At 39.3% G+C, this 24,628-nt stretch overlaps 2 protein-coding genes across 3 annotated transcripts in view; one reads left to right on the top strand and one right to left on the bottom strand.

Annotated features, from left to right (window-relative positions):
- The first annotated feature begins 38 nt into the window (after positions 1 to 38).
- On the top strand, positions 39 to 16,080 carry LOC131684550 (vacuolar protein sorting-associated protein 33A). Of its 2 annotated transcripts, XM_058967535.1 has the most exons (5): positions 39 to 252; positions 316 to 529; positions 593 to 764; positions 826 to 2,150; positions 16,057 to 16,080. In XM_058967535.1, exons 1-4 carry the CDS (start codon positions 151 to 153, stop codon positions 2,147 to 2,149), a joined length of 1,812 nt encoding a protein of 603 aa, XP_058823518.1. In that variant the 5' UTR covers positions 39 to 150; the 3' UTR covers position 2,150; positions 16,057 to 16,080. The 2 variants fall into 2 exon arrangements, with proteins under 2 accessions (XP_058823518.1, XP_058823517.1); XM_058967534.1 differs by lacking the exon at positions 16,057 to 16,080 and having other exon boundaries at positions 826 to 2,216.
- Positions 13,009 to 24,628, bottom strand: part of LOC131684549 (serine/threonine-protein kinase Tao) — a 30,904-nt gene continuing 19,284 nt past the window's right edge. Inside the window, exons 3-14 of the mRNA XM_058967533.1 lie at positions 21,007 to 21,295; positions 20,803 to 20,951; positions 20,163 to 20,745; positions 19,916 to 20,089; positions 19,640 to 19,851; positions 19,417 to 19,567; positions 19,216 to 19,338; positions 19,045 to 19,161; positions 18,811 to 18,984; positions 18,531 to 18,752; positions 18,338 to 18,456; positions 13,009 to 15,263 (exon numbers count right to left, since the gene is read on the bottom strand). Coding sequence (XP_058823516.1) covers positions 15,140 to 15,263; positions 18,338 to 18,456; positions 18,531 to 18,752; positions 18,811 to 18,984; positions 19,045 to 19,161; positions 19,216 to 19,338; positions 19,417 to 19,567; positions 19,640 to 19,851; positions 19,916 to 20,089; positions 20,163 to 20,745; positions 20,803 to 20,951; positions 21,007 to 21,295 — 2,437 coding nt within the window. The 3' untranslated portion in view covers positions 13,009 to 15,139. The remainder of the gene's footprint in view (positions 15,264 to 18,337; positions 18,457 to 18,530; positions 18,753 to 18,810; positions 18,985 to 19,044; positions 19,162 to 19,215; positions 19,339 to 19,416; positions 19,568 to 19,639; positions 19,852 to 19,915; positions 20,090 to 20,162; positions 20,746 to 20,802; positions 20,952 to 21,006; positions 21,296 to 24,628) is intronic.

The raw sequence follows: 24,628 nt of genomic DNA, 5'->3' as shown, positions 1-24,628 counted from the left end.
CAGTAGTCAATAATAGTGCGCCACGTTAGCTCTATGAATAAGAAATGTCATAACAAATAAAAAGATGACCGAGATGCAGAAAAAGGCATAAAAGTTATCATCAGCCGCACTTAGTACTATCTTTTATCTTCTTAACATTTTCAAGTAAATATGTTCACCCATCTCTCCGGAGGTCGCGTCAATATTCAGCAGCTTCAGGAATCGGTAGCCCGTGAATTGGTTGAAATTTTGGATCGCTGCGAAGGGACGAAAGTAAGTTTTTTGGGTGGGTGGTTTTGTTTAATTATTTAATATTGTTACATTTGTTTTTTATAGGCTATTATCTGGGATGAGTCGTTAGGAGGTCCAGTGGGTTTAGTTGCCCGTTACACTTTTCTTAAGGAACATCATGTTACTAAAATGTATCAGCTGAGGCCAGAACCATGGACAGACATTGACGTGAAGAACATAATTTTCATCACTCGGCCTAATCAAACACTGATGGATTACATCGCTAACAACATTCACGAAGAGGAGCGAAAAAAGAAAAGTAGGTTCAAAAAAGTAACATGACACATTGTGTACTGTTAATCGCAATTTTTTCCTTTTTCAGTATCGAAAAAAGAATACTATTTATATTTCCTACCGAAGAAATCCTTCCTATGTGAGAAACGCCTGCAGGTGAAAGGCGTTCACGGTAGCTTAGCACACATCGGCGAATTAAAATGTGATTTTTTCCCGTTCGATAATGATCTACTGTCTATGGAGTTGAAAGATGCATACAGGTACCAATTTGCTACTGTTACGTCTCGATATTGCAGATAAATAAGTACTTTATTTTAAAAGGGATCTCTATCTGGAAGGAGACACTTCTAGTCTGCACCAATCAGCCTGTGCACTCATAGCGCTGCAAAAATTATACGGTCGCATTCCAAAGGTCTACGGCAAGGGTAGTTGCGCTCAGAGGGTCTGGGAACTTACGAAAGCCATGGCCGATGAAGATGAATCGGTGCTGAACAGTGACAAAGGCGTGATCGACCAGATGATCATTTTGGATCGGAATTGTGATTTGATGAGTGTGCTTGCCACGCAACTCACCTACGAGGGACTGATTGATGAAATTTTCGGCATTAACAATACGACCGTAAATCTTCCTGCGGAGAAATTCAATTCAGGAGAAGGCTTTTCCATTGAGAAGAATTCCGAAAAGAGTCAATTTATACTAAACTCGAAAGAGAATTTGTTCGCAGAGCTGCGTGACAAAAACTTCAATGCCGTTGGAGCTGTACTCTCCCGACTGGCTAAATCTATCCGTTCAAGGGCCAATGAGAATCACGGCGAAAAATCAATTCAAGAACTGAAAAAGTTTGTAGAGAGCTTGCCGCACATCAAAGCTAACGAACAATCGTTGGCAACTCATACGAAAATTGCCGAACTAGTAAAAGAGGTAATTTCTTCCGATGCCTTCCTTGATGAGCTTGGTTGCGAACAAGAATTTATGATGTGCTCGGACGTGGATAAAGCAAATCCCTTTATTGAGGACTTAATTGCAAAAGAAGCTCCACTCCGAACTGTTCTGCGACTCATGTGCATGCAATCAATCGCCGGTTCCGGTTTGAAGCCAAAAGTTCTCGACTACTATAAACGAGAACTGGTTCAAGTGTACGGTTTACAAACCTTACTGACTATCGGTAACTTGGAAAAGGCAGGACTGTTCAAGCCTCAAACTGGCAACAGAACGTACGCAGTGCTACGAAAAACACTAAACTTAACAGCCGAAAATCCAGAAGAAGTGTCTCCCAAAGACATCACCTATGTTCACAGCATTTATGCGCCCCTCTCGGTGCGCATCGTTGAGCAGCATCTCAAGCCGAACGGATGGCAATCACTGAATGACGTCCTGTCCAGCTTGCCAGGACCAACGTTCGAAGATTTTCAACCATCGATGACCCTGAACAATCGGCGGGGGTCGTTTACCTCGGAGATTTCGCAATCGGACATTCCTCGTGTGATTGTAGTCTTTTTTGTGGGTGGCTGTACATTCGCAGAGATTTCTGCGCTACGTTTCCTAGCTCAGCAGGATGAAAACAATGTGGAGTTTGTTGTTTGTACTACAAAGCTGGTTAACAAGAACAGTTTTCTCGATGCGTTCATCGAGAAAATTAAGTAAGGTGAGTTTTGTTATTTATTATATATAGAAGTGATTCATTCAGTATGTATCAAGGTATAATCAATAATTTTTGTTTCTGAAAATCCATCGTGCGTATCACAACCCTCAAGAATCGTAGTACCCAGGATGACTGGAACATAAAAGCAGACGCGCGTTTTGCAAAATACTTGTTATTTTTAAGCAGAACATTTCAATATAGGGGTCCCATTTACAAAATTTTGGCCAGGATTTTTCCCGGTTGTTTTGACGTAGGACTTACGTCTTTCTTTTTAATGGGAATATCTGCCATTGTACAGTATTGAAAAATTGGATGTTTTCGCTAATTTTTTGGAAATATGCACAAAAATTTTAAACTAATTCCATACAATGTACTAAAAATAACGGAAATAATGGATGTTGTGTAAGCAGTAATTAGCTGCGCCATTATTGGTCCGTACAATTTGACCAAGCAGCAAGCGTTGCCTGGACTGTCCCTTTGTTATCTAATGAACCGCGACACACGTATAAAAATGGAACATAAGAAAAAATCGTCAGTTTGCTTTCTGACCTCGTAGTACGTTTCATGTCAGCTCAAACTTTTCGGTGGCAATATATTCCATCCAATGATGCACTGGCGTGCCAGTCTCATGCATACAATCACAGACCACAGAAAAAGTAGTACGCTCTTTCGGAGCTGAATAATCGTATTTGAAGTGTGCGCTAGCGATGGGGTGGTTTGTATAAGGTGTATGCAAGTGTGTACAGTAATATTATTCGTGGCGAATACCCTGAAAACGCCAAAAAGGCTCTGGTCCAATCATTTTATTTTAATAATGTTGGTTTTCATAATTTCTTTATTGGAAAGTGATGCACTATTAACACAACGTCAGTTATGCCAATCGTAAAACCAAAACTCGCTTTACGCATGTAAAGGTATCATCTTGCGTTTTCAAACCATTTGCCACATTACAAGACCAGAATTGACAAGACCATAATGACACATTCCAAACACTTGTATCGCTTACCTCATGAAAATAAATCTGCCAATATAAGTAAAAGTTGTTCTGAAAGATGTTGGTATAGGTTTAAGGCTCAAGTTACCTCAAGGCTTGGTAGTATGCGTAAGAAAAATTGTGTTCAGCTTTGCCACCAGATTATCCATTTAAACCTTTTCAAAACTCTAAAAGAAGAATATCAGTCGATTTATTAGATCATCACGATTCAATTCATGCAAAATACCTGCTGGAAAAACCATCGGCTTAGCTGGATGGTGCTTTTGAAAAAGTGGCTGTGATTTTTTATCACACTACCACACCGAGCTGGGGTACGCAACACAACTGCGCAATGAAAAAACCACAGCAACTTTTTCAAAAGCACCATTTAGCTAAGCCGATGGTTTTTCCAGCAGGTATTTTGCATGAATTGAATCGTGATGATCTAATAAATCGACTGATATTCTTATTTTAGAGTTTTAAAAAGGTTTAAATGGATAATCCGGTGGCAAAGCTGAACACAATTTTTCCTACGCACACTACCAAGCGTTCAATTCTAACACATGCTTAAAAAAGGTAACTTGAACCTTAAGACTCCCAAATCATAGATATATAGAAATTTTTTAAAAGAATTTTATGACGCTCGACAGTAAAAACCAGTTATACATTTAAGACTCGTTTTTAATAATTAAATATATTTTCCCGTACCGCACCGGTATGTTCGTAATAAAATTAATTTGGAGTAATCTTAAATGCCATTTTATTGTATACATATTGGGGGCAAAAATTTACCATTTTTGCGTTCTCCCCTAACGCAAAAATCAAGTTTTTTCAATTTTTCACGAAAACAATGCACGATATCTATGAAATATTTTCAGAAGCTATTAGTACTCATCAATACCTTTGTAAAAATGTGCTATTTGTATATAACAAACTTTGAAATCGTTCTTTCATAGGGGTGCACTGAAGTGTTGTCCCCTAACGCTTTCCGTTACAGTACGGTAAATCCTTCTGCAGAGATACAGAACAGGATATAGACATAAAAGATATAAGCAACCTATTTCAGAAATAGCGCAGCCATGCAGTGGTATGAGTGGCCTAAGGGGTGGAAAGAGAGAGAGAGAGAGAGAGGGGGGGGGGGTTATGCCATTAAGGGGAAGGCCTACCTTATAATATCGCAAAATAATCGAGTTTTTATTACATCAATCAACGGATAAACTATCTAAGGATAAATCAACAATTTCAGAACAGGGTTCAAAGATACGGAATGGAACGCAATATGCCAAACAAGTATGAGAGCGCACGGAAGAATTTGGTCATAGGGAATAACACTCACTTGTTCTCCTTAAATATTCTTTCAAATTGACGGGATAACACTGTTCAACACACGATCGGGGAGCAGAACAAAAAAAAATGGCGAAAGTTTTGGGTCCCAGGAAACCCCTGAAGAAATTTTTGAAAAAAATTGGAACCAGGCTTCACAGTTTAAAACCAAAGTTTGTATAGAGAACTAGGGGTGTTCAAGAGGCAAGATATCAATAAAAATGGTCATCTTAAATTTTCGCATAAAGTCTTACATAAAATGCCTATTACATCAAAAAAGTAATCTATCCAAGTTTTTAGCGCAATTGGACATCATTAAGGGGGTGCGGCGTATGAATATTGTTTTCATAATATAAGAAAAATCCAAAGGAGTACATGAAATGTTGAAAAAAAAAAATGTCGAAATATGTCTAAAAATAGCATGAAACATCAATCTAGTCTCAAAACACACGAAAACCGCTGAAAACAAATTATAATTTTTTTAGATCCAAGGACTTGGAAATTTTTGAAAAAATGATTCAAAAACCGAAAATTTTACTGTAATGCCCTACGATTGAAAAAAAAATCCCATCGAACTAGGCTTGGTAGCAGCACAAGTAAAAAGGGATTTGGGGTTCCAACTAAATCACCGTGAAGGAATTTTTGAAAAAAAAAATGGAACGGAACTTCACAGTTGAAAACCAGTTGTGATTTTTTTTGAAAATTTGCATCTTTTAAGAGAAAATGGACATTTTCGATCGAATTTTTCCAACGTATTGGGATTGGGAGCAGAACAAATAAATAGATGGCGGAGATTTACGGTTCCAACTAAATCACCGCGGAGCAATTTTTGAAAAAAAAATTGGAACGGGACTTCACAGTTTATAATTATTGACCACTTGGAACAAACCACGGTTTGTCTTTTCGAAATTGATTTTCTTCTACATGAACCAAACATCGTAGTTTAACACAGCTTTTTAATGTTTTATAGCATGTTAAATTCAAAATTTTATCGAGGATACGCATTTCTCAGAATTCGCAAATAAAAGATACAATTTCACGAAATTCTCCAGTTTTCTATCATTTAGATAATTCAGTGACATGGCTGTCCCATAAGACCGCAATTGTGTGTAGATTTTTAACAATTTTTTTATACTGAAATATATCTTAATTTTCCAAAAGCTGCGTCTTTCTCTTCTTTTTCAAAAATCGCGTAAAACGGCTGCATTTTGATTAATTTCCGCAATCATAACTATTAAATGTCTTCTTGCAGATCTACGAGTAGAAACGGTTGAACAAACGCCAGAGGTTAAACTGGAAGGGCGATAATCTATTTCGAAATCTTTACTTCAACCGTATTACTGGTGTTTCGCGACTTTATATACAATATGTAAATATCATAACTGCTTGACTGCGTATAATCGTTTGACAGTCTTACCTTTGCTGAGTTGCTTCAGTGTCACATTTGTTTACTTTTAACACAACAAGAAAATAAATATTGAACCACCCTAATGACGTTTTTTGATCTGCCCTAATCAACAGTCAATTTTATTTTCAAGATTTAATAATGTCAAAAAACAAAGTCAGCGCATTAAAATTGCTTGAAAAACTTATTTGGTCAACAAAATTGTTGAGTCACCCTAATAAACAATTAATTTTATTTAATATATTTTCCGATGTCAATAATGTATTCAACTTACCAAAACTACTTGAAGCCACCTTTTTCGAACCATTAGAAAGAGGCGATTGTGGTCTACAATCTCTTCTATACCGGGCCACACTGTTCTCAATCCATATTAATTTGATTTCTAAATATCATTTGTCAAATACACATGAAGGTAAAACTAGAAATACATCTAGTTTGGCATTTCAAATCTTTGTTTTGAGTTATTTACATGACTAGAGGTAATATACTTCGCTTTGTTTGAGCTTCAACAAACACTTCGCTCGCGTTAAGGGGACAACACTTCATATGCGACCGTTTGTGTTCATTTTGGTGTTGTCCCCTAATGCAGCGTTTGCAACGGTCGGGAAAAAAATTTCATGAAAGTTTGAAAATCTAAGTCTAGAGAAAATTTTCAATAGGACGTAAGTAACATTGAGAGCCTCTCTTTGTTTACTTTTTCTTTCGTTTATTACGACGTCATTGCAACACTTTGCACTAATTTTCCAGTACATATCGAAAGCCGACAGTTTTTACTATAATATTATGCAAAGAGTAGAGTAGTAAATGTTGAAATGGCCGAGTAATGAACAGAAGAGAAAGACCCCAAAGAGAATCTCTCATTGTTACTTACGTCCTATTGAAAATTTTCTCTAGAAGTATACAGTATTGTTTTGTGACTATCGATGATCAAATTCCTAGAACAAATGGATGCTCTAAAGTTTGAGATAGAGCAGGTTTTTTGATAAATACAAGTGTAGGTTGGAAAATCAATATTTTGCTCTGTTGTCCCTTAACGCGACATTTTCACCTCTCAGAATGAACCAACCTGAAAAATATCGAACCCATAACATTAACGTTGTGTTAGGACTTTTAAAGTATGCAATTATGTGTTTTGAGCGTACATCGTAGGATTTTTCAAACGACAAGCTGTTAACAGTTGCATAATGCGTGCAAACGTTGTCCCCTAACGCTGGAATGTGTCTAATTTGATGTTGGAAACGGTCCATCTCCAAGAATGATCGTTGAAAGGGCAGCCTCACGGTGTATACCCTGGAGTGAACATTGGAGTGTGCTCTTTGGTTAGTTTTCTTCTAGGAAAGCGATAGTGCGGGTGTGATTGACGATTTGATTAGCAGGGGTTGTTGCGTTGTGTGAAGGCGATGATGTTGGCTTATTGGATGCTGACATTAGATGCTTCCGCTGATGATTTGATACGAATTGCTTCGTAAAGCTTACGAGTTTATACAGTATTGCCCCGGGAAACTCAAAGTGCTCGGTTCTCGGGGCAAACTGGGAAAACAGTTTACATATTATCGATCCGTAGAACAAGATCAATTGTATAACAGGTGATATGATGCGATTTGTACATCCAATTTAAAACCGGTTTATTTTGTGTTCGGTTAAATGAATCAATGTTCATTTTACTTATTTTTATTGTGAATTTTGCGGCTTAACAAGTTAAATGCTCCATGAAAAAGATGGGTGGGTAACATCAGAGACATAACCGAAATGAAGCAGAATACACTTTAGGCTGTTAATACGAATGCTGCAATTTTTACTACATACTGAAAGATTTTATTAAAATTGGTTATTTATGTATTTACAATGGAAATACCGAAATATAGATACATGTAACATCAAGGTACAAGGTAAAATATTCAAACATATTTGAACATATGGATTCCCATATGGTAATCCTAAAAGGGCTTTTAAAGATAGTGAAACAATTCATTTAACAACAGCAAAAAATTATATATATATATATTAAACCTAGAAGATAGTAAAACTTAACATTCGTATTAGCAGCCTGAAGTGTATTCTACTCCACCTCGGTTATATCTCTGACATTACCTATCCTGCCCATAAAAGCATAAGAGTCCCATATTGAAAAACAGCAAGCCGAGAAAAACGCTGTTCAAGATTTACATTTTCATTGAGCCTTTAGGGATGGGACAACCATGTTTTGGTATTTTTTTTTTTGATATTTTATAAACAAACCTGGTAATCTTATTTGTCCATTGTGATTCAGTGGTGATATAGAATACAATCCAACAAATAACTCATTTTTGATAAAAACCCATATGGGACTCTTATGCTTTTATGGGCAGTATCCATCTTTTATTTTTAAGAGAAAATAGATGCGATTTTAAAAGAATACGACTGTGCATGTTAGGTCGGATACCTATTTTCAAAACAAGAAAATATTTCATTCTATTGTATTCTAATCCTTAAACTTCCAGTATTTTTAAGCATCCTGGAAAGGACTTGAGTTATTGAGTTGATGTCTTTTTTGTTCACATTAATTTGTGAAGGGATCTGTGTCATTCAGCAATGATATTCATTCGGCGTTTGGCAGCATAACGGACATTTGGCACAACGACATTTATGACCGTGACATTTGGCATAATTTCTAATTCTGCGTATACTGCCCATAAAAGCATAAGAGTCCCATATTGAAAAACAGCAAGCTGAGAAAAACGCTGTTCAAGATTTACATTTGCATTGAGCCACATGGATGGGACAACCATGTTTTACTATTTTTCTTGACATTTTCTAAACAAACCTAGTAATTTTATTTGTGCATTGGGATTCAGTGGTGGTACAGAATACAATCCAACAGATAACGAATTTTCGACAAAAATCCACCTGAGACTCATGCTTTTATGGTCAGTAATTTTGAATAACAGCAATGGAATTTGAGTTTTTATTTCTTCTCATCAGACTCCGACACTTAGTGGCATGACTAAGCTAGCGCCGAATTGACGCCAGCTCCAATAACGGAGAGTTGATGTCCCGCAAGAGGAGTTCTGTTAAGCTGATTTGAACTAGTGAAATCGAAACATGGTTCGGCTATGCAAGCCAATACAAGATGCACTTTACTATATTTCTCACTAAGGAAAAAAAATTGATTGAAATCCAATAAGGAGAAAATTGAGTAACACTTTTACGCGTGAGGGGCACAAAACCTATAACTAAATTAGTTATGGAATATGCGTTTCGTCTCACCAGAATCTAACAGTAACTTGTTAGTTGTGAACCATTTTTCGATTTCACTAGTTCTCATCAGCATAACAGTACTCCTTGTCTTGTAGGACATCACGTCTAACTAGAGGTTTGCTCAGGAACACAAATTATTTCTCCGTGATTAGAGCTAGCGTCAATTCGGCGTAAACGTAGTCCTGGTACTAAGTCGGATTCTGATGAGACTAAGTTGAAACGCAAATTCCATAACTAATTGAAGCTGTTACTGCCACGAATCTCACTTCTTCCATCAACCGAATTTGTATCGATAATCCTGTACCCTTGATTTGCATGAACGGGCTTCTTGAAACACGAGACGTGTCTTCCTTCAAACTATCTCTCACTACGGGAATCCATCCAAATTATTCGAGCTGCTTATTGTAGACCATATTTTATTCCACCGTAAACAGTACATCACAGACGACTAACATTCCTAGGGCGAATAACCCATGGTTAAAGCTCCAATTAACAATTCAATTCATTTTAACATTGTTTTATGCTTAAACGATCGACAACGACCAACGTGCTCTCATTTACAGAGCATGTATTCAAATAGTTCGTCAATGGTTGACAACTGATGCTATTTACATGGATCTAGCCACGGCCTTCGACAACATCAACCACGATCTCGTAATAGTCACGCTAGATAAACTCGGCTACCGATCGATACAAATGCGTCAGTTTCGAGAATCGCTTCCACCTCACAAGCTGCGGTACGATAACCTCCTTACGCACCAAACACGACCTCAGCTCTTCATCGGTCGTCGTGCCGACTGAATTTGCATCTACGCTACGGTCTATTGATCTTCTGGCAAATATAAATCACAATATACGCGAACGGAGATGTTAGCGGAATGAACATACTTTATATATGTTTTTCTACCATTTAATTCCACTTTTGTTTGTTTATAGTTAAATGCACTTGCACTTCACTATTTAACAGATACCAGGTATTCGATTACTACTTGTAATCTTCTTCAGTGTTTGTATCAGTCTACAAACACTGAAAAAGAGACTGTAGCAGATTTGGCCCTTTCAACAGCATCGTTGAAGCATTGAGTGCGACTCCATCCACTTTGACCGCAGCATCGCACAAAATACGAACTTTGGACAACTTCTTGGTATTGATGACCACTCCTAAAGGCAAGTACCACGTACGCCGTGGATTTTAATCGTCGAGCTCCTTCGGGGTCGCGTTGTGTATGTACCCTTTCGCTTGATACTCAGAAAGCTCACATTTTCGCCGATGAGCAAATCCTTCTGAATACACTGCAGTCGCCAAACCGCCATCTGGTAGCTGTCCGAGAACTCGAAGCAATCGTACTCAGTCTCGAATCGCTGTCCAACCCGCTTAGTAGTTTCCATCAAGATCCGATTTGCTTGTTGAACTTCCGCGGACTCAGCATGGGCGACTTACATTCTACCAAGACTCTCGACTGAGGAAAACTTCTCTACAAGGTTGGTGACAGCTTCTGAACTGCTTGGCTTGGCTTCATTCAATTCTTGCATGGATCCGTTCTTCGCTGTTGACGTCGTTCCTAAACTTCTTACAGTCATTTCCTGGCGACTCCGTTTTCCTGGCCTGCTGGGCTTCATTTGTGACCGGTTTGGAGTGCAGCAAAGGGTGATGTCGCCGTTGACATCCGTCGATATCGCATTGCTTGCGATTCTTGCAGGGGCATATTCCGTGTGCTCCAAAACAGAACCTACACAAGCCGAGTTCCTGTATTGTCTCCCAGCGGTCATCGACCATTTTCTTGTCGAACTCTGAGCAGTCTTTCACCCGATGCCCCAGGTTTTTGCAAACGAAACACGCAGGGCTTGATGGGCGCGTCGAAGCGCCAGCTGCTTCTTTCTTCGTCGCAATCGGAGAAGATTCCTCCATTGAGTGAACTCCGCAGAATTTTTAGTCCTTTTCCGTTCTTCTTCTTCACTATTCGCTGCTGCTGTACAGTTTGCGGCTTACGATCGTAGTTCATGGTCACGTCGGCTGCTGCTTGCAATCTTTTGCGAGAATGAACGGAGATTTACTTCCCCACTGCGCTGCTTGTACAGTGACCAGTCCAGTTTTATATGCGCTGGAAGCTTCTCTACCAACTCGAACAGTAGCATCGGATTGTTGAGATGCGCTTCATGCCTCCCGGCTTCCAGATGATCACAGAAATTCTGTGCCGCCATACCGAAATCGATTAGCGTATCGAGACTTTCCTGTTTTGGCGCAGGTACTCCTCGGATTATCTGCAACAACGTATTATAGATCAACAATTTCGGTCTACCATATAGTGTCTCCAGTGTAGCTAAAACATTCGGGACGCTCGCCCATAGCAACAGTCAACTCCGCACCGACTCAAGTGCATGCCCCTTCAAACACCGTTGCAACCTCCAAATTTTCATTAGTCGAAAAACCGCACGTCTGAGTTCCAGAAAAGATTGGCAACTCCTTGTTCATAACATGTCTTGCCGCCAATTGTCGCTGTGTCGGTCCCCAATACGCCTGCTCGTCATGCAACGGAAGTTGCTCCACTCTAGCCTGGAACTCCACGGGTTATGGTTGTTCCTGCTGCCCCAATTGGATACCTGGTGGCACCGTCTGCCTTCTCGAAAACCTTTGCACAGTGGGAATCACAGACGGTAACGGTTGGCCGACGTACGACTGGGAATACTCTCCTCCCAGTAATTCTTACTCTGTCACTGGACCTCTTCTCGGGCCTGAATTGTGTCACTTCACTGCGATCGATTGCGGGGCAATTGCAAAGTTCGGATTACCGATTCGCGGAACGACAAACGAATTGGCTACAGCAGGAGGCTAGGTGAGGGGAGAGGGATAGTTGTGGAAAGCATACAACTGCTTGCGGATTACATTTGGGATGCTTTTGCTAGGCCCGGCGAGCGCAAAGGTAGCTTGACCTCTACCAACTATTGGCGCTGTTGTGCTTTCGACTCAACCGATAATACCAACTAACGTTGGCTCAAAACAAGATTGCCCTAACGAAATACCTGCCAACGCCGCTTCTAGAACACTCGCGTTTGTGCTAGTTCAGGAATTAGAATATATTGGCTTAAATGGTACGTTCTCCGTACATAGTCGGGGATTTGTGGTAGTTGGTTGCTGCATGTCGTACTGCCTAGCTTGTATAAGTAGCTGTCGTCGCGTTACTCGTATCAATAGTTGGAGCCTTCTCCGTCGGGGCAACCAACGTCGAATAGGCGGCCTTCCACTGCTGAACATTGCTGAAGGAATTCTGCCCTGAGGCGACACTCCGGTCGTCTTCATCGCCTTCCCCACCTAGGATGATCACCTCTCTCAAACAGAATGACTCGTTCATTACCGCATACTCTAATTACAATTACCTCTGCTCAAACTCAGATTCGTTTTTCTGCTTCTCTTACTCCAACTTCCGCTTGTGCTCCCGACGCTCCAATTCTATACGCTTCATCGCCAAAGCCTTCCTAGCCCGAAATCTCTCGAGTTGTAGGCAAGCTTGTTTTGCTCCGGCACTACAGGTTGAAGAGCTCGTTCCTGCTTTGCTGTGACCCTTGCTTCCAGGTTCATCAATGTCCGGAATCTGTGCTGACGGTCTCTGACAGTTTGGGCATGTGAACGGTCGGTCTGTCGATGGAATGCTGTCGTGTAAATGCGTTTTACCAACGATATTTTATTAACTCTTAGCTTTTTTGGTATCAGTGAAAGAGTGAGGAAAATCTGATGATTGAACCAAATAACACGAGAATAGTAACCGAGACGCAAGTAATACGGCACTGCAACTGAATGGATGGAACCACACAATCAGTCAATTCCAAAACTAACTGTTCTCAAACTGAACTGAAAATTGGATTGAATTCTTACCTGAAACATATGAGGTTCGCAGTTGTAATTTCTCAGAACAAATAATGGGTAATTTCTAGATTACTTGAATTGGTTTAGTGTTTATTATCATCATTCTATCAATCAGAATCAGCTGGTTTCACATTTTCATTCACTTCATGTTGTTTGTTTTTAGCACATGAACACACATCACGTATTGCTCCTACACATTTATTAGTCTTGCGTTATGCTGTAATTTGTTCTGCCTTGTATGTGCATGTATGTGTGTATGGGAAGGAAAGATCTGAATCGTCCTCCAGTCCCGTGCAAATTTGTTCACAATGTCTAGAGCCAAAGTCGTCAGTTCCGTTACTAATGCGTCCATTAAATTACATCTTTGCTTATTATGTGGGGAAAAATGTTCTGCGCTTTGATTAAAGTGAGTGTATTGTTAATCATGGTTTACTGTTTCATAAAGAAACAAATCTGTTGGTTTCTCTTTTTTAAAAAGTCTCACTATATCGCTCACACCAACTGCACAGTCTCTCATCCAACATCACTCTCAATTCGTGTGACTTTACGTTTGCTTCCTTTTTATTTGCGTTTGCGTGTAATATGCACTGTCATTAAGGTAAAAAAGCCCTAGCAGCATTAATTTTTCTTCGTTAATTAGTGTGTTTTCTTTATTTTATTTTTTAAATATACTTTTCGGCTTGATTTAATTCAATTAGTTTATCTAGTTGTTACTTTAATAGTTGTGAGAGAACTTCAATACATTATTGTTTACCTTTGCTTGATTTTACTTGGATTGTTTTATAACTAAAACATTATATAACTAATTGCAGTTGTGTTGCATTCCTTCTTCAATATAACGACTATTTTTTTCCTAATGCGCCTTCGTCTGTTCTAAATGGTAAAAATTAAACGAATAGCAGTGTGTCTCTTTTGTTACACAATTTAAACTAAAAGAATTTACAAAAACAAGGGAACTGTATAACGGAAATGATAATCTACTAAACATACTGTATAAATATAAATTAGTTTCGTTATTTTCCCTTTTCGTTTATTTACTTCTAGAGTCGTGCTCTAATCGCTGTATTAATCTCCAGCAGAGACGTCGCAATTCTATCTTTAGTGTTCATTTTCTTTCATAGATACTATTTAAATTACAAAACTAGAAAACAAAGGAAAAGCTTTTGTTTTTTTCCGATAACTAGTTCCTACGCTTTACTTATATGTTTGCAGTAATGGTATAAGCTAAGTAGTATTAATAATGAAGCATAGAAACAATTTCACTGCCCTTCTATACATCTCCTACGTCTTGTTTGCAATATGGATTTCCTTGAGAGCAAGGGTCCTACTGATAGTCTCACTATCATACGCTACCAGCATGGTTCAATATATCTAACGGGAATGGCAAAGGAAGTTTTACAGGCGAAACTGTGACTGCATCGGGACCTAAGAAAAGTTAAATCGTGCATATGGAGCTGGTCTGCAATGTCAACAAACAAGAAATCATTGCTAGACCCTAGTACCATTTACAAGCCAATAAATATTATCCAATGCCGAATGCATGCAATACATCCGGCATCCTAACTGCCCCATGATTTTCTTGAAACTATATAATACGGCGTAGAAATAAAGTTTGATTAAGCAAATGATTGATTATTTACAAATGGAATCGCGATGTTTTGAAGTTCCTTAGCAGCTAAGAATCATTCGAATTCAATATGAGTATTATTTCGGGACAATTACAACAGGAGCATTGGTATGCTCGGCATCGGATACTTTTGTCGGTAAAAACAATGATTTGACTAGAATTTCGAAGGAATGACCCCTATCTTATATTGTGTTTACTTCCAGAGTTAAAGTTTTGTCAAAATTCGTCTAAATATAACCAATGGTAGTTCTAATTACATCCACAAAATATGGATAACAATTGATAAAAAATATTCTAAAGAACAAAAACTCTTCTTATTCTTCACTGGCGGATAGATGCAAAGCAGAAATAGATGTGTGTGTGAGTGCGATCCCGATGTCATCATTCAATTTGTTGCCACCCCCGTTTGGGAGTTAGGAAAACTATACTGATTCCAGCTAACCTTGCACAAGCGTCCCCTCTATCGCCAACCTGTCCAACTATTCCACAAGCATGTATCCTGCCCGACAAAATCTCACTACATAGAATTATGACTCGATAAAGTGTTTGTCCACCTGGACTTATGCTATAGCGAGCCTGCTGGAAAGCTAGTAGAACTGTTACTATGTGCCAAGCTAAGCATCGAGCCGGACAGGCTGCCCTCTTCGTCCGGGTACGTTTCTTTGGATGCTTCGGCTAACGCCAGCGCACTGCAAGGTAATAAATATTAGTTAGCTATAATTCTATAATGTCCACCAGAGGGTCCGGGTCAATTGACATAAGGTCATTTGGCATAAGGTCATTTAGCATACCGGACATTTGGCATGATGGTCATTTGGCGTAATTTCTAGAATTGATCACACTGAAGGTCATTTGGCAATAAAGGTTATTTGGCATAACGGTTATTTGGCATAATGGTCGCTTGGCATAATTTTGAGAATTGATCACACTGAAGGACATAATGGACATTTGGCATAATTTTGAGAAGTGATTATACTGGAGATTATTTGCCATTTCTTATTAGGAAGTTTTTTGAGTATATCCTTTCCTGTACGTATTATGTATTTTGATTGTATGTTGACAACTTGTAAAACGATTTTCGGCGATTCAGTCAATTAATGCAGCACAAACGACGTATGTTTATGTCATCCAACGTTTCGACAATTTTTTTTACAGGAAAAATATGTTACTACAAACCTATTATTCCTGTAAAGAAGACAAAATAAATTGTCGAAATGTTGGATAACATACGTCGTTTGTGCTGCATTATTTGACTGAATCGCCGAAAACCATTTTACAAAATATTCTGGAACAGCCAACAGGCTTCACAATAGTTGACAATACTGTTCATCGTTCGAGGGAAAGTTAGTTATGTAGTTGTAAGCAGTTGGCATGTAGCTCAAATGTTTGAGCATAACGCCAACTGCTTAAAAATTTAAATGAGTTTAACTGAGTTAGTTTACCAATGGTACTAAAATTGAACATGTCATTGTCATTTCTCAGCCAACACTCTGGTAGACGTTCATCCGCCCATCTAGACTCTGTCAAGATGAGGACCTGCAAAGCCTAACTGTTCGTATGTGCTAGTCCGTATAGCACACCAGTTTCCTTCACAAGCAAGCGCCGACTGTTAAGTTTCAGATGCATTACATTGAGGATAGTCGGAGGCAGAAAATGAAGAGATAGTAGTTGTAAAATAATTGTGATTGGTATCGTAGTTATAATAAATTAGTAAACAATTTCTCATCTGTTGTTTGTTTCCTTGTTCGTAGGCCTCCTTCCTGTTCCTGATCTGTTTGGTCTATTGGCTTTCCGTTTCCTTGGCGGTCACGTTCCCTTGCACCGAGTTGCATATATTGTAGCAAGAGACAAATGAAAAGACAAAAAAAATGAAAATAAATGCGAAATGCTCTCCTTCCAGACCCCGAACATAACCCTTACTTTCCCTTTGCTTATCATTTTGGTACCATAAGGGAAGCGCTTGGCCTTGTACCCACTGCTCTTCTACCATCCTCGTGGCTTTCACCACTTATCGCTGGCGTCACATGTGATATTTGGGTACGGAAAATGATTTCCTGAGCAATCAAATGAAAGAAGACTGCTAGGTAATTAGTGCACTTTCTGCACCAGGTATCATATCGCATATGTAGATACACATATTTGGTGTACTATACGATATGATGACCGGAAGAATAGATAAGCAACCCAAGCTCCCCAGTTTCCCAATAGCATAGCATAGCATAGCAAGAATAGCAAAAACGACCGCACTCATCATGGGTAGCTGATACAGTGAAATCTTTTTATACGACAGTATAGTTCACTGCTCACCTGGCCATGTCCTTACGATCGCAAAAGGGAAGGGAATGTTAGTTGAATACCTACTTAAGAAAATATATCGGGAACCCACGCAATCTCCATAGGTATTACGGATGTTCAATTTTGCTAGTAGGGAAGGAAAATGGGATGTGGGTTTGGAGTGATTTTATATATTCAACAAAATTGATAATGATAATTATTATAAAGCGGAATAATCTCACCAGATTTATTTGGGTGATGGCAATACCGACAGACTACTTTCTCCAAACATCCCGCTTAGCTGGGTTACCACAGCAATGAAAAACTTGAAATGTAGTTGACGAAGAAGAAGGCATCGGTGAGGACCCGGGTGACGATTCTGTCTGCAAATCAGTAACATACCGATACCGATGCTGACGTTTTCACTAGACTGACTGATTTTCACTATTTTGCACACTCGCACAAGAAAGCTTCACAGTTTTGAACAACTCATTTTTAAAGTACAAAAAATCTAAACTTGCAGTATCAAGAACAATTTTTTAATCGGTGAAAAAACACATTTTCCCCAAGCTCCCCAGTTTACCAATAGTACTAAAATGAGCTTGAACCAAAATTAGATTATTCTTTTTTACCAATTAACAAAAAAACATTTAAACCTAATGTGGCTACGCCAAGTCGCGTGCTGTCCGACATCGCCGTCGCTCCGTCGGGCTTAAACTAATTTATGGCCCCTATGTTTAGGTAATCCGGGCAAACGAATGAATCACAGGTTTGCTTGCGAGGGGCCGCCGCTTCCGATAAAGTATATAATTCGAAAGAACAGCTCATGATATAAAGAAAGATAATAAGGATAATTTAAACTATTGAAATGCTGCATGGAAAACCAAAACTCAGATCGCCATCATAAAAATAATGGCCAAAACAAAACATACGCCCGATGGATCGCAGTTCTACACCATACCTACTAAACTTAAGTCATAGCCAAGTATACATCATTGCACAAATTAACAAGCACAAAAATTTTAAAAATGAAACTCACAAGAACTGCTCATATTTAAAAGAAGGCAAAATCAGTTATAAAATGTATTCACTCGAAATATAATCAATATCAGGTAATGGACAACAACACATTATTATTATTGCTCAGTACAGCTTTAACCTTATGGATCATTCAACTGATAAACTACACATTCGTCTGTTGTGCAATGACTTTCAGTGAGATCACTTAGCAAAATTATGCCAAATGTTCGTCATGCCAAACGACCGTTATGCCAAATGACCGTTATACCAAATGACATTCAGTGTGATCAATTCTCATACTTATGCCAAATAAACATTATGCCAAATAACCGTTCTGCCAAATGATCTTCAGTGTATAAAATCTCAACGTTATGCCCAAATGACCATTATGCCAAATAACCGTTCTGCAAATGTCCATTATGCCAAATGACCTACTCCCGCACCAGAACATGAAATATACGAGTATTACCTAAAGCCCATCCGTGCCGATTCCTCGTCAAATAACTCCAGCTGTTTCTCATGCCGTTCCCTGAGCAGCCGTATCCGTTCCGCCCGTTCCTGATTGAACTGTTGCAGTTCGGTTTCCATCTGTGGATGAAAAAAATGAACAATATAGTATTTTGATTTGATTTGGTGTATTGTTTCATAAGGATATCACATACCTTACTCTCCAGTAATGCTCGCCGCACACTCACTCGATCCTCTAGCTCCTTGCGTTCACGATCTCGCTGAGCTTGCGCTTGCATGCGATTCTTGCTCTGGTAAGCGCTAAGAATGTCCAGCTCGTACTGCAGCCGGTCCTTCAGTTGATGGCATTCGACTTCCTGACTTTCATCGAGCCGTAAGCTCTGCTTCTGCAGCATATCGGCAATACTTTGTTCATACTGAAGAAAAACGATGTGCCAACTACCAACGCTGTTGCTAATCTCAGCTAGTACTCACCTGATCACCCAGTAACGTTAACTTGCGATGTTGTTCTTCCTTCAGTTGCTTTATCACAGCTTTTTGCTCTTCCTTAGGTGTTGTCTGCAGGATTTGAGCCTTCAGTGCCTTATACTGACGCGTTTGAGTTTTACACGTTTCCCGGAACTGTTTGCGTATTTGAAGTTCCTTTTGCTGCAATCAGTGATAGTTTTAAATTCAGTGTACAAAACTACGGAGGCAATTTCTGCTTACCTTCAGACTTTTCGGTTGCTGCTTGAGTTCTAGCGCATGCTTCCTCAACAGCTCCCGTTCGGCCCGGTCCATGTACTCCTTTTGGTTACGCAGTTCACTCTCGTGTTGTTTAGATATCTGGCAAATCAATCAATAGTATTACACTATAAAATTATATACTAAAGGACATACTTGCTCCTCTCGGAGGGCATGAACACTCTTCTGTTGCCGATATTCTAAATCCTGAGTCTTTTCGTGGTGTTTGATTAACATACCATGCGCCTGCTCCAGTTGTTGTTGCTTCTTGCTCAATTCCTATTGTAAAAAAAAACAAAAACAAACATAATTAGTAAAGTTAAAGCAGTTAAGCCGATTAGATCAAACTTAACGTACATCTCTGAGCAGCTGGTTTTCGACCTCGTGCAAAAGCATCATCTTTTTCCTCCGGAACTTGCGCATTTCTAGCTCGATGTAGTTCTTTTGTACCCGCAGCATTCGTTGCTCTTCTTGGGCCTCCGCTTGCTTCATGTTATCCTTTTGAGTCCTATAAAAACATACAAATACAAATAATTAAATCAACTGTCAGTCAAGCCACATTCGTCTTTAAAAGACGTACTGTAAAGTAGCATCGCGTTGCCGCTTGGTAGTAGACTCGTCCATCGACAGTTCGCGCTTCCAGCGTTCCTTGTTCGCTTTGTATTCCTTCTTTTTATACAAATCGAACGCCTTCCGGTCTCCTTCCTGTCGCGTCGATATCTCTTTATAAAGTTTCTTCTCTGCAACGTTGTTCTGCTTAGTCCTACGTTCAATTTCCTGCTGATGTTTAGCCTGGATTGAAAAAAAAAAACAGTTACACCAATATGCCAAATAGCCTACATAGGACCTCAATTACCGATAATTTCTCTAGTTCTCTAGTAAAGTTATGCAGTAGCAGATCGTATTCCTTGTCTAGAGCTGCTTTATGCTGCTCCATTTCCACCTTACATTTTTCCTCTTGCTTCACCAGCGCTGCTTGATGCTCACGGCGCATTCGCTTGTAACCAGACATTTGTTCGTGCATTTCCTCCTGCTCGAAACAAGCGACACGAGGAAAAATTATTAATCAACGCAATCGTTTTTAATACGATAGTCAAACAAACCTGCATATGTTCCTTTTGCTGTTTCGTCACAATACTGGTCGTTCTAATAGTAGCAAAGTTATTGGCACCGTGTTCGGCAACCGCATTGGCGGCCGCTTGAGACACGTGATTATGATGTGAATGGTGATGAGGTACAACGGGACTAGATGACGAGTTTTGGTAACCCGCAGCATGGGCACTGATGCTCCCGGAACCAGAACAACTTCCACCAGCATTAATACTGCCCATACCTCCGCCGCTGCCTCCACCAATTCCGAAACCCATCCGACCAATACCTTCGCCCGGTATCAAACCGTCCCGGCCACTAGAGTTGTTCATACTGCTGTTATGCATTGGCGGCAACCCAGATCCTGGCAACCGATGCCTTGAAGCATTCCGTATAATTCCGCCATGCTGATCCACCGAGTGGAGTGAATGTTCTGAGGTGATACTGTTACTTTTGCTACTGTCGCCGCCGATTTGCTCGTCCGGTGTGTCCTCCGCATCGCCGACGTTACTTTCCGTTTCACAAGAGTCGACCATTAAAATTTTTTTCATCTTCCTATAGTTCAGATTGTCCAATTCTCTAACGGCAGCTTTTGTTCTGTAACGATAAAAAAATATCATGTACCGCGGATCGTTCATGGCAACAATCACTTACCTTGCTATCAAATCAATTAGCACATTTGGCGATCGTATCCTAGTCACGAATGAATGAGTTAACAGTTTACTAGAGTTTGGTCGCTCCACCGGAGATTTTTTCAAGCAAAAATCAACAAAGCTGCGGAACACATCTGCCCAGTCCGGAGCCTGAAACAAATCGTCAGATTACCTTCAAAGCACCCAGTGGATGTCGCACATTTACCTGCAACGTGGGAGCCTCATTTTGCGCAATGTGATACAGCGCCGACATTGCGTTCATGTTGAAGTAGGGAGGTTTCCGTTCCGCCAGCTCGATACAGGTAATTCCAAGCGACCAAACGTCTACCTTGCCATCGTACTGCCCTTCATCCATTGCCAGAATCACTTCCGGTGCCATCCAATAAGGTGTTCCAACGAAACTGTTGGCAGGGCATTTGATAGCTGCACTACCAAAATCAGCTAACTTGACCACGCCCTGTTCGGTCAGCAAGATGTTGCCGGCTTTGATGTCGCTGGAATGGTATTATTGATTAGCACAAGTATTCGATTTATTTGTATTTAATAAAATAGTACGTGGAGACTTAAGCCAGAAATATTTTTACGTGGAATTGCTTGTATCCGATGCCTGCGGGATTTTCGGTCGCATAAGGAAGAGGAAAAGCGAATATCGTTTGTTCTCTGTTAGAAGTGGCTCGAAACAGCGTTTGTCCCGGAGCTGGCGATTCACGGAGATGTGGTACATCTAGGTATTTCAACCTTAACGAGGTCAATGCCAGATTAGCCAAGATTGAAGATACAGCAGCAGAAGGCTAAAAAATGATCGCATGGTCGTTCTAGGTGAGGATTTGTGAAGAATTTTTGCCGGCGTCAGCGGTAAAACATGATGATGAGTAATGTTCTATCAACGATCATTCGGTAGTCTTGGGTAGAAAGCCCAACTCCTACCAGCAGAAGGCGAAGGATTCTTCACACTTTCTTTTCGATCATGTCCATATGAGCCTGCCTAGTCCTAGTTTCCCATTCTAAGTTTATAACTGATTCTCTCTAGAATACCTATCCCTCTTTCAATTTCATTGCTTTCGTCTTAAATTTACCGAAAATAGCCAACAAAATCGATACATATTGTTACAAACAAACCACATTTTTCTGCGTGTGCCAAGAGTGTGGACAAGACTTTTACTAGAGAAACGTTCGATACCTTTAAAGATATATACCAAAAACAAAACAAACATGATTCGAAGCGTAAACAATGGGAGCACTAGCGACAATTCTAATCTAGTGTTATGTACTAGCTAGATTCTACTAGAGTTGCGACACAACAAACGAGCTGGGAACCGGTTTTTTAGTGCTGGACAGCTGCGATGTGAGCATCAAAAGCTTTTTCTTCAATCACAGCATCACCAACGTGCATTGCCCTCACGATGCGAGACCCGAGTATCAGAAAGATGCATTTTAGGCGCAGCTGGAGCGGTGTTTATGAGAGCTGCCCGCGGGGTTTAGGGTGTTAAGGAGGTCCTCTACAAATGACGCTTTCTTAACACTTTTTTTAGAAATGGATTGAGGGAGTACCATTAAAGCGAATGGTTGAGACTTTTATGGTTCGAATCGTTTATTATTGAAAATTCAACATTAAACGGTCAAACGGATCATTCAATTCATCTGAAACGAAAATTAATAAAGAATTTATTTTTGTATCCTTTTGGCTATCGTCTGACACACGGTTTTCTAAAAATTCTTCTGACACACGGTTTTCTAAAAATTAGTCTCTTACCAACTAGTTGCAAACCGATTTTCCAAAGCCTCATTTGTATCGATTTTTCAAATAAATGAATCAATTTTTCGAAACCTCATTTGAACCATTTTAAACCTGTCATCGGCGAACTAAACGCGCACAAAAGCCGGAATGCAATGTATAAACCGGTGATCGGACTGGACAGTCTGCACATCGTTATAAATGACAACGACCAATAAAGCGTGAGCTTCACAGCCAAGGAATGATCATCCAAACCACCTTCTTCTCCTGCAGAGCTATGAGGTATCAACAAACTGAGAACTATATTGATCACGTTCTAATTAGAGATGGTCGGGTTTTTGAACCTGAAACCGGACCCCGACGGGTTTCGGGTCGGGTTCGGGTTCGGGTTCTGTAAATTCAAGCTTCTCGGATTCGGGTCGGGTTTCGGGTTTTTAAAATTTTAAACTTTCGGGCTCGGATCGAGTTCGGGTTTTTCAAATTGCAAATTATCGGGGTCGGGTCGGGTTCGGGTTTTGAACAAAACTACCAAACCATAGCATGACACTGTTTGCGTATATACACAAAACGGAGTCTTTCTTGTAGCAGTGAATTATACTTCGTGATACGAATGGATGACACATATAACCGTACCAAATGTTAGCACCTCTGAATCGCTAGAATTCGTCGTATTTTCTGGTGCTCAAATATTGTATTTTTTAATTCTTGCATAAAATTCCGTCTCTTCAGATTCGCAAACTGCCTGAACTATTTATTTTTTTAAACGAACATTCATGAAAGAGCATTCAACAATACGTGTTTCACATCTAAAATCTCTTTGCGATTTATTTTTCATGAGATTAGTAATAAACCAAATCAACAGGAATTCATCGAAAAATATAGGTTCAACTTTCTATGATGGAATATAAATTTCGACAGGTATTTTAAGTACATTCGTACCCCAGAACTAAAATTGCTCTAATATGTCTAATTTTTATTAAATTTATAATTAAATTGGATAGTTTTAATCTACAATCTTTCGTAAAGTAACTTGTCTAAAAATCTTCGTGTTTTGACTATTTAATTATGTAATATTTCAATTTGTATAGAACAAGTCTTTAAAATACGTCAAAATTCCCTTTTTTTTCTTCATATTGCTATAACTCCGGTAGTTTCAAATCGATTTTGACCATTTATACGACGTTGTAAAGCTTATTAAATTTCCTTTTGAATATTTTTTTTTCAAAAGCCGGTCAAAAAATATATTTATTCTGATGCTTTTTTGAAAACCAAACGCCAATACAAACGTTAAAAATACAGCAATATGCAGTAACGAAGATGAAACAGAAAGGCGTCGAAGGAACAGGTAGAGCCGGTGCATTGTACGTGTATATAAAGTAAGTATGTTCCAGAGCCTGGGCTGCAGAAGATAGCGAATCGAATGATGCGTCTTGCATACTATATACAATAGACTGGTTCAATTTTTGACCTTTAGCTCCACCAGGCCCTACTGATTCCTTTTATGGTCCTTAGTAATTGTGTAAATTTTGGAACCGATCGGTTGTGTCTACGGACCCTCCAAAATATTTCAAAGCTTATACGGAAATTAGTATGGAAAATCGGTTAAAATTGAAAACAAATTCTTAAAATATTTTTATAAAGGCATTCTTCTACTGAACACATTCGGGGAACATAGCAAGTTTATGAAAATTCGTTGAGAAAAGTTATTAACTAAAGAAGCAGCATGACTTCAAAACAAGTGGATTTTATTATTAATCATAACAGCCCTGTTTGAATAGCTGCATCTTCCATACGCGAGCGGTGGGTGGCAAGTCTAGTTTACACTTGTATAACGATGGAGCTATTCAAACAGGGTTGCTATGATTAATAATAAAATTCACTTGTTTTGAAGTCATGCTGCTTTTTTAGTTAAAAACTTTTCTCAACGAATTTTCATAAACTTACTATGTTCCCCGAATGTGTAGAATACCTTTATAAATAAATAGTGTTCTGATTAATTGATTGATGAGGTGATTTTTTAAGAATATATTTTCAATGTTAACAGATTTTCCATACAAAGTTCCATATAAACTTTGAAATTTTCGGAGGGTCC

Source organism: Topomyia yanbarensis, chromosome 2, assembly GCF_030247195.1.
Source record: "Topomyia yanbarensis strain Yona2022 chromosome 2, ASM3024719v1, whole genome shotgun sequence".
In the NCBI taxonomy this organism is placed as follows: domain Eukaryota; kingdom Metazoa; phylum Arthropoda; class Insecta; order Diptera; family Culicidae; genus Topomyia; species Topomyia yanbarensis.
The sequence above is the reverse complement of the archived record's forward strand: the minus strand, read 5'-3'. Positions and strand labels throughout refer to the sequence as shown.